Source organism: Saimiri boliviensis, chromosome 1, assembly GCF_048565385.1.
Source record: "Saimiri boliviensis isolate mSaiBol1 chromosome 1, mSaiBol1.pri, whole genome shotgun sequence".
Taxonomy (NCBI): Eukaryota; Metazoa; Chordata; class Mammalia; order Primates; family Cebidae; genus Saimiri; species Saimiri boliviensis.
In genome coordinates, this window is record NC_133449.1 from 168,230,696 (window position 1) to 168,244,280 (window position 13,585).

General features: G+C 53.5%; 1 protein-coding gene across 5 annotated transcripts in view; it reads right to left on the reverse strand.

The window, feature by feature from the left end:
* NRG2 (neuregulin 2) overlaps positions 1-13,585 on the reverse strand; it is a 191,208-nt gene that overhangs the window by 1,931 nt on the left and 175,692 nt on the right. For 3 of the 5 annotated variants that reach the window (XM_039468269.2, XM_039468267.2, XM_074380252.1), the window contains exons 6-9: positions 6,317-6,419; positions 4,035-4,158; positions 3,566-3,693; positions 2,774-3,001 (exon numbers count right to left, since the gene is read on the reverse strand). In XM_039468269.2, the coding sequence (XP_039324203.2) occupies positions 2,774-3,001; positions 3,566-3,693; positions 4,035-4,158; positions 6,317-6,419 (583 nt within the window). Of the gene's footprint in view, positions 1-2,773; positions 3,002-3,565; positions 3,694-4,034; positions 4,159-6,316; positions 6,420-10,674; positions 10,699-13,585 lie in introns of all 5 variants that reach the window. The other 2 variants (XM_039468262.2, XM_074380246.1) reach the window with 1 other exon arrangement.

Genomic DNA, 13,585 nt, shown 5'->3' on the forward strand with positions numbered 1-13,585 from the left:
TCCCGGGCCGGGGGTTGGGGGTGGGGTAGGCTGGGAGGGGCGGACCCAGACCTGCAGTAACCTTGCCCCAGAACCCGCCTGCAAGAATGATGGCGGTAACCCTCAGTGGCCTTATGCGATTTCCTAAACCTCTCCGAGTCCTGGTTTCCTTATTTGTTAAGCGGGCATAACCATGGTGTTCATTCCATAGCTCTGTTGGGTTGATTCCAGAATGTATCAGTGGGATGTGTTAGCCCCGTGCCTGACCCGGTTAGTCTCCATGAATGGCGCACCGTTACGTCACGGGGTCAGGCTCACACTGGGGTATAGTACAGGTTCCATCTGGTTTAATACGGCAGCTCTGTAAGATCCTTCCGCCAGTCCCATTCTACACACAGGAAACTAACACTCCGAATGTTTAAATGACTTTTTCAGGATTTACACAGCCAGGAAGTGGCAAAGCTCGGATGTGACTTGAGGCTAGGCAGGAACCAGGACTCATACTACCCAATTCCAGAACCCACTAGTCCCCATTCAGATACCCCTATGACCTGTACTCACTGCCCCACAGGGACAATTCATCCCATTCCCCAGTGGCTTCAGTGAGGGAAATAGTCCTTCTTATACTGAAGTCAAAACCTGCTTCAGGGAAGTACCAAGGTCCCACTGAGGTGTGTCTGCTTGTGGCTGCAGACCCATCCCCACACCACCAGCTCCTTCAGAAGTTTGCCCTGGCTAGTATCTCCCAGACTGGATCCCAGGTACCTGCCCCCTTCTGTCCTCCACATCCCCCTTGTAAGTCCATCAGTCTTCTGCCCCACCGTCACCACCTCAGGACAGGGGCCACCCACCTCTGTGTTTCCCTTCCATACTGCACAGCTGGGCACCTCACTGCTCTCTGGAACCAGCCTGGAGTCCCCATTACGTTTATTTTCAGTCGCCTGACTACTCCTTCTTCCCTCTCCCACCAACATCTAATCAGCCACCAAGTTCTAGCTATTCCCTTCTCGGGAAGCACACTCTCCATCCCACCCTGGGCCCAGTTGTTCACTGTGGTCATGCTTCCACCCCAGGGTCTCTCCTTCTTCACTCTGTGGTTCCCAGAGCAATCTTGAAAAGTCACAGATCTGCTGAAGGAGGTCTTCCTGTTTACGCACCCGGGGTCAGTCTGTCTGGCCAGCTTGCCTGTTCAGGCCCAGCTCCTCTGCTCCCTACAGCCCACCCTGTTCCAGGCACCTCACTCATCAGCCGTGTTCTTAAATGTCTCTGTTGGAACAGCTCAAGTTGTTTCCCATGCTTGGAATGCTTTCCTGCCCGCTCTCCTGCCTCTCCTCTTCCTACCACCCATTAGGAAGTCCCATTGCTGTGGTTACGCCTGATAAATAGCTACACCTAGTGAGCATGAGCTCCATGCCAAGGATGAGGCAAAGAGCGCTGTGCACATGATCTCAGGTGGCCTTCACCTGAACCATGCATAGTAGCGATTGTTCTCCCTGTTCTATAGCTGAGGCAACAAGGTATAGAGGTGATCAGCCTGCCCCAAATCACACAGGTGGTGGAGCTGGGCTTGGCAAACCTGGCTGCTTCCCAGAGCCTGCAGTCAGACTGGGTCTCTCTGCCCTAGTGTGGTGTCCTGTGTTTAGCACTTTCCATAGGCTGCTGTAAGCTTCCTTGGTTTGTTTCCATGGCCAGGAGCTCCTCAGCAGCAGGAATCTGGTGGCCCATCTCTGGATTCCCAGGCAGGCCTGCCCAGCACAGGGTCTGGCATGGAGTAGGCTGAGTTGAGAGCAGGAGAATATCTGGTCCTCTCCCTATACCCCGGTTTGGAGTGTTTAGTACCACTCACCTTTCTTTGCTCATCTCCTACAGACCCCACTTGGCTGAGGGCCACTCAGGGCTGAGCAAGCTGGCGGGGGTGCTGGCCCTTGAGACTCCTGGCTTGGAGTCAGGGAAGAAGGGACATTTCCTGATTCTTACTGCATCCACTACTTAGGAACCCAACCAGGCCTTGAACCATGGGGTCTTGTTGCTGACACTGCCAAGGGCTGCCGTCATTCGTGACTCATGTCCATCTTGTGCTGGTGTGTCCTCAAAGACAACCTCTCCTCTCACCTTGCAGTCTACTCCATCTTAGTGTCTTTCTGTTCCTGCTGGACATGGGGCCTCTAGCATATATCCTAGTTTGTCCAGAACAGCCCCTGTTTTGTTTGTTTTTTTTTTAGATGGAGTCTTGCTCCATTGCCAAGGTTGGAATACAGTGGCGCAATCTCAGCTCATTGCAACCTCCGCCTCCCAGGTACAACGGATTCTCCTGCCTCAGCCTCCCAAGTAGCTGTGATTACAGGTATGTGCCACCATGCCCAGCTAATTTTTGTATTTTTAGTCGAGATGGGGTTTCGCCATGTTGGCCAGACTAGTCTCGAACTTCTGACCTCAGGTAATCCACCTCAGGCTCCCTGTGATTACAGGTGTGAGCCACCATGCCTGGCTCCCTGTTTGTTCTTGATGTTCCAGTGTAACTATTAATAATGTCCTCTTCTCATCTGAAAAGTGTCCTAAATTAGATGGTCTCTGCCCACCAGGGTCCGCTGACCCAGCTCTAGTCCCAATCTGTCATTAACATGCTATGGTCCTGAGCAAGCCATTTCACCTTTTCTAGGACCTTGTTTTCCCATCTCAAAAATGGAGATGAGACTCTTTGGAGTGTTTCTGAGGGGCTCTAAGGGTCAGCCTTGGGCCAGTGGTGCCAGCCCTTTGGCTAAGGTGGGGCATAAGCCAGGGGGTAGGAACTGACCTCTCGCTGTGTGGGGAGTCACGCAGGGAGTCCACAGAGTCATGGTAGGCTGGTGCGGTGGCCCTGCGCCGCTCCTCCAGGTTGTAGGCTGCTGCTCGTCTTGCCCGAGCCTCCACACACGCTGGGCTGTTGCATTTGCTGGTACCCACTGATGACAGCATGATGCCCGACTGCGAGTCAGAGGTCAGGCTCTCAGAACGTTCCAGGCTCCACGTGTGGCTCTCGTGTCTGGGAAAGCCAGATGGGGTGAGATGAAGAGTAAGGAAGGGCAGAGCGCCCAGCAGGTGTGGTTCCATGGACCTCCCTGGCTCTTCTTCCACCTCCAGCTCCCTTAGCTCAATGCCCTTCTCCATTCTGGGGTGATGTAGAGTGTTGCAAATGCTCAACTCCAATATTGGAAGAAGGAGGGCTGGGGTCCCATGGATGAGTGAGTTGTACTGTGCAGAAATCCATTTCTTTCCTCCCTGCAACCAGCCTCCCCTAGCCTTACCTTAAACCCCCTGTGTGGTCCTTAGCTACCTATCTCAGAAGCCCAGCCCCAGGGGCCAGTATGTGAGGGCCCTATTTCCTGGTGCTCCCAGGGAAGAAGGGAGCCAGCCATGTTATTTTTGAGCTGTCTGGGCCTTTGTGCTGTGTGGATCAGCCTTCGAAGTTCTGGAGAGGTGCGCTGTGATTCCTGTGGCAAGCTCAGGAGAGGGTATCGAGTAGCTCTGGATGTTGGAGTAAGTGGGCACTTTGTGCCAGATGAAGTATTTGAGTCTCCAGGTTTCCGTGGGCTTTGGTGGTGCCTACCTGTGGCTGGAGGTGGGCGTGGCTGTGGAGCAGTGGTGAGAAGGTGAACAGGAGTGGCTCCCGGAGAAGGTGGTCTCAGTTTCTCTCCTGATGACGTGGTCTGTGGCTGGCACATTCTTAGAGATATACTGGAACGGACAGAGTTGGGTGAGAGTTAGTGACCGTGGCCTAAATCAACTTTTCCTGTTGGGGACAGGATGTGATGAGCACTGACTGAGCTCCTGGTTGGGGAGACCCACTGGGTGAGAGTGACTTGATTCTGGGGCAGTGACGGCTCCAGCAAATCAACCCCCACCCCTTCCTGATGAAAGTGAGCAAGGCAAGGCCAGCCATCCTGCTGAGGCAGTGCCTAGCAGGAAAGGCTGGCCATGGGATAGGCTGGCTGCTGCCCTGGCCCATCCTTGCAGGGGGCATGAGAAGGCTGGCTGTCCACTGGGTGTTTAGAAGGGGGCCCAGGAAAGCCACTCACATCTGCCATCTGGATCTCCTCTGGGTCCAGCCGCGGGTGGCTGGGCCCATTGGCCAAGCTCCGGTTCTGATGGGCCGGGCACATGTTCTGCCGGAGGTGGTTGTGCATCTGCTTCCTCTGTTTTCTGCACAAGGGAAGGGAAAGTGAGCCTGGCATTCCCCTAACTCGATAATGATGAACTTCCCTAGCTGCCTCTCTAGGGAAACAGCTTTTGCCCCTGTCCAGGGCCGCCAGGGCCGCTGCTCTTCCCTGTGCTCAAGCTGCCCCTACACCATCACCACCACCCTGAATCCAGCAGGACCAGGCAGGGAGCTTTGGCTCTGCTCAGAGAGTAGAACTTCATTGCTTTCTAGTTATGCAACCCTGGACAAGTTACTTAAGCTCTCCACGTTTCACTTTCTTCATCTATAAAACGGTGATCATTTATCCATTCCAAAGACTACTGATGATTAAAAGTATATGAAATATTCAAGGCTGGGTGCAGTGGCTCACGCCTGTAATCCCAAAACTTTTGGGGGCCTAGAAAGGCAGATCATCTGAGGTCAGGAGTTTCAGACCAGCCTGACCAACATGTAGAAATCCTGTCTCTACTTAAAATGCAAAATTAGCCCATCGTGGTGGTACATGCCTGTAATCCCAGCTACTTGGGAGGCTGAGGCAGGAGAATTGCTTGAACCTGGGAGGCAGGGGTCATGGTGAGCTGAGATTGCGCCATTGCACTTCGGCCTGGGTGACAGGACAAGAGTCTCTCTCTCTCTCTCTCTCTCTCTCTTTCTTTCTCTCTCTCTATCTGTGTGTGTGTATGTGTGCGTGTGTGCTGACTCCCTCTCTCCCTTATTCATTCATTTGGTATTTATTGAGGTGTCACCATGTAGCAGACATTGTTTTGGAGCAGAGAAGATAGATAGGTAGATAGGGTATCTGCCCTCCTGAAGCCTGTAGAGCAGTAGAGGAAGCAGATGGGAAATACGTAAACAAAGAAGTGAACTAGATACTTTGAGTAAAGTGCCATGAAGAAAATACCCAGGGTGCTGTGGTTAGCTGTGGGACTACTTTAGATTGGCACATATTAAATGCTCAATTTATTTGATAATAAATCTAATCATGTCACTCCCTTGTTTAAGACTCTTCCTTGTGAAGTCAGGGAGATAGAGAGAAGGATAGTTACCAGAGGCTGGGAAGGGAAGTGGGGGGTTGGGAGGGAGGTGGGGATGGTTCATGGGTACAAAAAGTGGTTAGAAAGAATAAAAGAGACCTAGTATTCGATAGCATAATGAGGTGACTATAGTCAATAATAATTTAGTTGTACATTTAAAAGAGTGTAATTGGATTGCTTGTAACACAAAGGTCCATGAGGACCGATCAGTTTGCTCAGGGTCACAAAGTATAAATGCTTGGGGGGATGACTAGCCCACTTTACATGATATGATTATTATGTCTTGCGTGCCTGTATCAAAATATCTCATGTAGCTCATAAATATATACACCTACTATGTACCTGCAAAAATGAAAATGAAACCCCTTTATTGGGCCTTAGTGTCCTGTTTCTCTCCCAGCCCTGTGTCTCGCTGCCCACCCGGCACTCCAGCTAGCTCCTCCGTGGTGAGTTTCTTTCTGATCCTCCACCGTGCCCCGCTCTCTCTGGCCTCCTGGCCTTGTGCATGCTAGGCCGTTCACCTGGAATACTTTCCTCTTCACCTGCTAACTCTTGTTCACCTCTCAGGCCCTGGCCTAAATGCTGCTTCCTCGGGGAAACTCTTTCTGCTCCCCAGCCAAGGTTAGGTGCCTCTAAAAGGTATCCTGTGACACCGGACCACTTGCTCAGAGCACCGGCCATGTGTCTGAGGCGGGGCCTGGTGTCCAGCAGGCACCAAATGAGTGTCTGTTGGAGAAATGAGTAAATGCAGTGGGGGCAGGACAGGTGGCTTGCTTTTTCTGCAATTCTTGGACTCAATTTTCCCTCTTGGGCCTAGTCTCCTCTGGGCTCACTGGGCCCCAACTCCCTCCTCACCCTCCTCCAGACTTTGTCTTCTCCCAAAGCCTGTGCTCAGGACCATTCTTTGTCAGTGCCCTGGGGCCTTCCCCACCCTCTGCCTCTACTTCTTGGCTCAGACCTTTGGCCCCACACCCACCCAGCTACAGAGGCTCCCGAAGGGGCACTTGGGGCCTAGGAGTGTGTGGAGGGCTCCGGTGGGGTGGGGGAGGAGAACCTCCTTCGTAAACAGTCTTGGAGGCCCATCCCTTGGCTTGGCCTGTCCCCAGCCCGAGTGCCTGTCACTCACTTGGTCTTGCAGTAGGCCACAACACAGACGATGCCCACGACCAGCAGAGCCACGCAGATGCCCGTGATGGTCAGGACCCTTTTCTGGTACAGCTCCTCGGCTTCTGCAGAGGCAGGGTGGATGTAAGGGACGGAGTAGGAGGCAGCCCCATGGGGACAGTGGTGCAGAGACCCCCTTTCCCAGAAAGCCACAGGCTCTCCCCAGCTCCTGTCCATCCCTTCTCTCTCCAGCCAGTTCCTTCCCTCCTGCACGCTCTGTTTTGCTTTCTACTCCCCCGCAGCTCCCACCTACCCATGGATCTGGTCACACACAACTCTGCCTGAGTTCCCCTCCCCAGGCCCCATGCCTGCCCAGAGCACATGAGTGGCAAATGCAGGAGAATGGGAAGGGATGGAGTGAAGGCAAAGCTCCCGAGGCCGTAGAGCCGGGGAGGACAGCCCAGTCTGGCCGGCTCCCCTGCCCTGCTCCACCGTGGCCTGGTAGCTGCAAAGAACCTTGGTGTGCCAAGAGGAGTTGTTCTTCATGGCAGTGATCATGTGGCCCCTGGGCCAAGCCTGGCTCAGCCACCTCAGCTTCCCTAAGAAAGTGGAAAGTGGCTTGTTGCAGGCTGGTGACAGCACATCGGACTCAGAGGCTGGACAGAGGGGATGCCAGGACCAGGAGCAGGGACAGACCAGCCAAGCTCATGGAAGGGGTGTGGGAGAAAGGCCTTTGTTAACCCCTGCAGCCTGGTCAGGGTGTGGCCCTGGGCCACTCCAGGCCTCCTGTGTCTGCTTCTGAGAAGCCTGCCAGTGGCACCATAGACACCTGGCATCTAGGAAAGTGCTGGTACGCAAGGAACAGCCCCCACCCTTGCTGAGAAGCTGAGCTAGGCTGGGCCTCAAAGCCCTCCCAAAGGCCAACTGTCCTCTCTGCCCTCTGCTGCTGCTGAGGCAACCCTTCTAAAACAGAGAAAGTCAGGAGGAAGAAAAAGTAAAAGGTGACAGCACTAGCTATAGTCAAGGCTACAGCCCGGAGACCCCACCCCTGCCCACCAAACCTGCTGACTGGCCCCTCCACACTGTGACCTCCCAGCTCAGGGGGAAGTGAAGGCTGGACCTCAATGCCTTAGCAGAGCCCTGGGAAATGTCCCTAACCTCTTGTGCTTCAGCATACCCTGTGGCAAAGGTGTACACATCAGTAAACACCCAGGGCCACAAATCCTCCAGACACACACAGATTTCTAACTATGCCTATTTGATTCACAGACAGACCCCCTTCATACACACCTGCACACACAACAGCACATGTACACACACAGAGTTAACCACACACTCCAGCAACAGGTGCACACACACACCCACGCCCACTGACACACAGTCAGGTCGAGTTGTAAACACCCAGACACAACACCTCCACCCTAGGTCCCATCCCTTGGTTCTGTGCTCACAGCACTGGCTCTAGCTCTCATGCTCCATTCATGTGCCTCATCCAGTCCAGTCAAGCATGTGTCTCCGTCACTCCTCCGAGACCACTCTGGTCACAGGCACCAACCACCTCCAGGCCGCCAAGTCCTGAGGTCACTTGCTTCCTTCCCAGCTGATCCCCTCCTTCTGGGGCCCACTCCCCCTGGGCTTTGGCATGGTTCTTCTCTCCCTCCTACTTCATTGGCTGATCTGTTTCTGTGTTAGCTGTGCTTTCTTCTTTTCTACTGGCCAGGAAGGTAGAAGGGCCTGGGTCTCAGGCTTCTTTCTTTCCTGCACCTGCCCTCTTTCCCTTCGTGATTTCACTCAGACTGAGACTTTAAATACCATCTATTTGCAGACTCTCAAATTTATACCTCCTGCCCTGACTTCTCTCTGGAGTCTAATCGTGCCAGATGGCTCTCCATTGAGTCTGTACCCATTGGCAGCCCCTGTCCCATCAGGTATGGATGAGAGCACTGGTTCCCCGCACTCCATGGTGTTATCAGACTTGTTGGGTTTGCCAGTCCAGAGGGTGAACTGTGCTGTCTCAGTGTAGCTTCATTTCCATTTCACTCATGAGTGAGGTTGAGCATTTTTCCGATTGGAGTCATCTGTGTTCCCTTTCTGCTTGCTATTCATGTCCTTTTCTCTTCAGGCATTTAGCTTGGGCTGTGTTGGGCTCCAGACTCATGCATCTAAGGGCCATGACCAAACAGAATCCCTGCTTCCACACCTTCTTTCCAAACTCCTCCTCGACTCTTTCCAGCCCCTGGGTGCAGCCTGACTTTTCCTGTTGCTCAGGCGCCAGACCTTGGGCTCATGCTTGATTACTCCCTTTCTTCCCATCTACCCTGCTGCTGGATCCAGCTGCAAGTCGTCTCAGCTCTGCTTCCCAAGTAGATCCCGGGTCTGATCGTGTCTTACCATTTCCATTGCTTCCAACTTAGTCCAGGATGGCGTCACCTCTCACCTGGAGATGGTCACTTTCTGATGGGTCTTTCTGCTTCCTCTCCTACCCACCCTGCCCCCAGCCCAGGCTATTGTCCATCCAAAGCTACATTTATTTATAGCCATAAAGGAGATCATTTCACTCCCCTGTTTAGAAACTCAAGATGGCTTCCCACTGCAACTTGAATGCAACCCAAAGCCTTACCATGGCCTCTGAGGCCCGCACCTGCTTGGTCCCCGCCTTCCTTTTGGATTTCAGCTGTGGTCCTCTCCCCTGCGTCCACCGTGCTTCAGAGCTGCTGGGAGTCTCCATCCACTGAATAAGGCAAGCCTGCTCCAACCACATGACTCACTCTATTCCTGCTGTGTCGCCCCCTGCAGGACTTGTTTGTCCCCTGGTTGTTTGCAGGGTTGGACACTTCATCAGGTTTTAAAATAGATGTCACCTCCTCGGATAAGCCTTTCCTGACCACTTAGCTACACTAGCACCCCACTCCAGCCAGGCACTATCCCATCACCTCTCTTTATTTTCTGTGCAGCCTGGAACACCACCTGATGCTTTCCTGTTTGCTTGTTGTCACCTGTGAGTGTGAGCCCAGGAGGGCAGGGACTGTGTGTCTGGTAAAGTCTGTTCCGTAGATGTTTGTTGCACTGTGAGTGAATATACAGACCAGCCTTATAGACACAGACATATCTGCACACTCACACTCACCTCCTCCCACTCACAGATCCACCCTTAGCACAGCACTCGACCCTTAACACAAAGGTGTTCCACAGCCCCCCACACCTGCTCACATCCTGCCGAGATACCTCACAAGGTGTGTACGTTTTCACTCTCAACACACACGTACCTGCAGATTCACCCCTGTGCAACCTGCCACCATCACAGACCCCACACAGACTCAGTGCCTCTCCCACCGCCCCATCACAGCCAGTAGCCATAGACAGATGCATCTTACACACAAACTTTATACTTTATCTTCTCCTGAGAACGGCTGATAGAGGATAGGTGGTGGGGCTATTAGGCCTCCCCAGATCAGCCACGAGAGCAGCCTTTCCTAAACTGTAGAATCTGCACCACATCTGAGATCCCATTCCACTGGAGCCCCTACCCTTGGAGCCCCCTGCCTCCCTCCTGCTGTCATATGCCTGGGCACTTGAGGCTACGGAGGAGCCTCCTGGCACAAAGCCAGCTAGCCAGAAACGCTAATCCCTTGAAGTCCCTTCCAGCCCACGGAGTCTCCCAGGGGCCAGAGGGGGGTAACAGCAGGTGGCTGGAGGACACATGTAAGATTCTGAGCTGGGGGACAAGGGGCAGGCACCAGAGGCTAGCCCAACCCAGACCCTGGCTGGTCTAGCCAGTGTGGGGTCAGATCATGGAGGGAATGACAGCCTCAAGCAGATGGCAAAGCCAGGTAGATAGACACAGGAGAGGGACAGAGAAAAACTAGGAGTTAATCAATTACTGGCCTGATGCAGAATGAGAAGCAATGGACGTGGAAATGGGGAAAAGAAGGAGGACTAAAGCCAAATGGAAAGGGATGCCTCTCTGCACAGCTCTCCACACCAGGCTGCTGTGATTCCCGGACACCAGCCCTTCCGGGGACCGTGTTCATACAAGGGGCCTAACTCTTGTCCTGCCAGCCTGTGGGGCTGCACTCAGCTCAGAAGGGGGCCTCTCCTCTGAGGCCTCCTAGCTATTGATCTCCCCATGTGAGGGGCGCTACTGTACACTGAGGGCCACGGTCTGAAACCCCGAGTGCCCTGCTGTTCATGAGCTTCTCTTGTCTTCCCCTACATCAACATAGTTTATGATAGGACATCTCGATGTGGCCAGGAGAGATTTTTGGAATCATCCCTTTTCCATTTTTCAGAAAGGAAACCAAACATTCAGCACACATGGCATCGGAGGCTGTGGAGAGGGGCCACGTGGATGGCGCTGAGTGACACACAGACATTTCATACCCTTTAATTCAAATCCAAGGTGCTCTGGCAGTGCAGAAGAGAGGAAGGTGAGAGAGGGAAGGGTGGAGGGAGAGACAGGTGGGCGGGGCAGGGGGAGAGAGAGACAGAAACGTTGGTCAGGACTCTTCAGACACCAGGAAGCCACCCTGCGAGGTGAAAGCAGGTTAGTAGTGTCCCCTCCCGGCCTCCTGAGCTCCTTCCCTAACACCCAGTCCCCAAGTGAGCCCCAAGGAGTAGAGAGGGAGATGTTAGAAACAGCAGGCAGGGCAGGCTCTTTAGAGATGAGCTGTGGGGTTAGTACCTGGTGGGGAGGCAGAGGCGCAAGAGTCAGTTGGCAAATGTCCCTGGGAGGAAAGGTGAGTGGGGTGGGGTCTCAGGAGCTCTTTGCTCCTCCCAGCGTCAGTGCCAGGCCTTCAGCACTCTCAACTCTCAAGCCTTCCTGCAGACAGCTTGCCCAGCTCCCTCATCAGTGGCGCTATTTTTTGTCGTTGTCGTTCAGAGTGCAGGCATGAGTTTCCCAGACCGGCCCCATGTCCCTGCCTGCCCCACAGGCCTAGCTGGCCTGTCCACCTACTGGGAGCCCGGGTGGGGAGCCTCAGAGTCTGCGGGAGGGAGCGGGAAGAAGAGGACAAGGTTCTAGACAGCAGGCCACTTCTCTACTTGACACTCCAACACCCTAGAAGCCTACAGGGCTGGACCTTGGTGCCTGAGCCTGATTTCACTACTGAGAAGAGCAAACGGCAACTCAGAGCAAGAGACAAGTGGGTTCACTTGTTGAATGCCTGAGCTCCTCAAATGGTGGGCAAATTACATTCTTGGAAGTGGGATCGTGTTTTGAATGTGTGGTTTCAGGACCCTATGATGGAGACCCCCATACCAGGAAGGGTTAGATAAATGTACCCTGACTCAAGGGTCAGCTCTGCACTGACCTGCTGCTGTGAGACCCTGAGTGATACCAATCTAGTTAAGTCTCGGTCTCTTATCTGTTAAATGGGCAACAGGCTGGGACATAGGATCCTAGGAGGTTTGGAAACCTGGCTGAACTTCGGAATCGTCTGGACGAAGGCAGTCGGGCTCTGGGGTGGGAGCCCAGAAATCTCAACAGTGTTTTTAAAAAATCTCACCTACCATTCTAAGGTAGCAGCCAGCATCGGTCTGCAGGCCTGGAGTGTCAGTTTCATCCCTAATTCACTATGTGGATGTGGATAAGGCATAATCCCTGTTTCCTCGTCTGTCCGAAGTGCCTGGACACAGCTAGAGGAAGATGTGAACAAGCCTAAAGGCATAAGCTCAGCACCCGTGCAAGGGCCCTGCTCCTGCCAGCCTTGATTTGCTCACTTTCTGGCTTCCCTAGGTGCAGTTGGCTCCACTAGATCCAGGGAGGATGTTATATTGTGTCTGATGTTCTCATCTGCCTCGGAGGAAGGTGAATGTGTGGCAATCTGCAGGAAGTCCTGCGCATTATCCATCCCTGGACCTCTCATCTACTTCCTGATAGGGATTCCAGAGGGTTCTGCATTTGGAAAAGGGTAGGAGAGCAGGGTGGCTCTGAGCCAGGGTCTGCAATGGCTCTGACTGAAGAGCCTTGAGGAAGATCCTGGGGCTTTGACCCCCCCCAGTTCCATGCAGAGACCACACCAATGAAGCACTACTCCCAGCCCTTCCAGACACAAGCCCTTCTTGTACTGCTATTAAATCCCAGGTTGGGGAGTGACCTTGAAGTTCTGGTTTCTTTGCAGTCTCACTCTGACTGCTTGGAGGCAGGAAAAAGTTAAGTACAGTTTGTCCACTTCTCTCCAGGGTGTCCCAGGGCTGGTCAGCTGGGCTGAGTAGACAGTAGAAACTTGACAATTCTCAAAGAACCCTGGCGCACCTCTTTGAGTAGTTAGTGCTGACACCCAGGGGCCCTTCAGGCAGCCGGAAAGCTCACATTGTTTGGATGTCCAGCCATGCTGCCCTGAGAGGACAGCCCAGCTTGACCACAGGGACCTGGGGCACTAAGAAGATCGGGTTCATAGCACTGATCTGGGCCCCGCTTTTGGTCAAGATTGTATTAGATGAGGCAGCTGGGGCCCAGTGATGCTAGGACACTTTCTCAAGGTCACACAGCAAATTAGGGGGCAGAAGGCAGACTGAAAGCCAGATCTTTGGTCCCTTGGTGCCAAGCCATGGCTTTCCTGTCCACTGAGTCTCTGGGCAGGCCTGGCTGGGTATTCCTGAGGACAATGGCCATCTGAAGAAGTGAGCAGGGCTACCAAAGCCCTGTAAGTGTTTTCTTCTGTGTCACCCCTCTGGGGTGACACCTTCCAGGGCTCCTAACTGGCCTCCTCTTTGAGTCAAAGGCCAGTACTGTTTAGAGTGGTGGCTGGCACCGTTGGTGGGGTCACTGAGGGCTTGGCCACTCACTGGGTAGGCAGCTTTCTCACTGGGAAGGGTGGGATGGAACATGAGGGGCCTATGGCTGGCTCTGCCCCAGCAAAGAGAAGAGCTTCCCACTCATTATGTTCATTGGCTGCCACTCAGCCAGGGTGGAGTGGTACCATTGAGTCACAGGAAGGGCCTATTAACCAGAAATTTGCATGGTGACCCAGTAACCATGGCAACATGATGCTGGACTCCCGACAGGGCCGTGCTTACCAGACAATATGCAAACTCTTCATCTTGGACATGTTCCATAACACACAGTCATAGGGTGCCTGAACAAGGAGGCAGTGATGTGTGTACGGAGGTGAGCGTGAGTTCCTGTGTTTGCACATGTACGGGCAGGTGTGAGCACATGCTCATGGGTTTCCTCATGTGTGCAGCCATGTCAGAACATGATTGTGTGTTTGTGCATATATGAGCCTGTGCTCATGTGTGTGTGCTTGTGTGCACAAGTATGTGTGCTCTTTTACATGGGGACATAAAGATG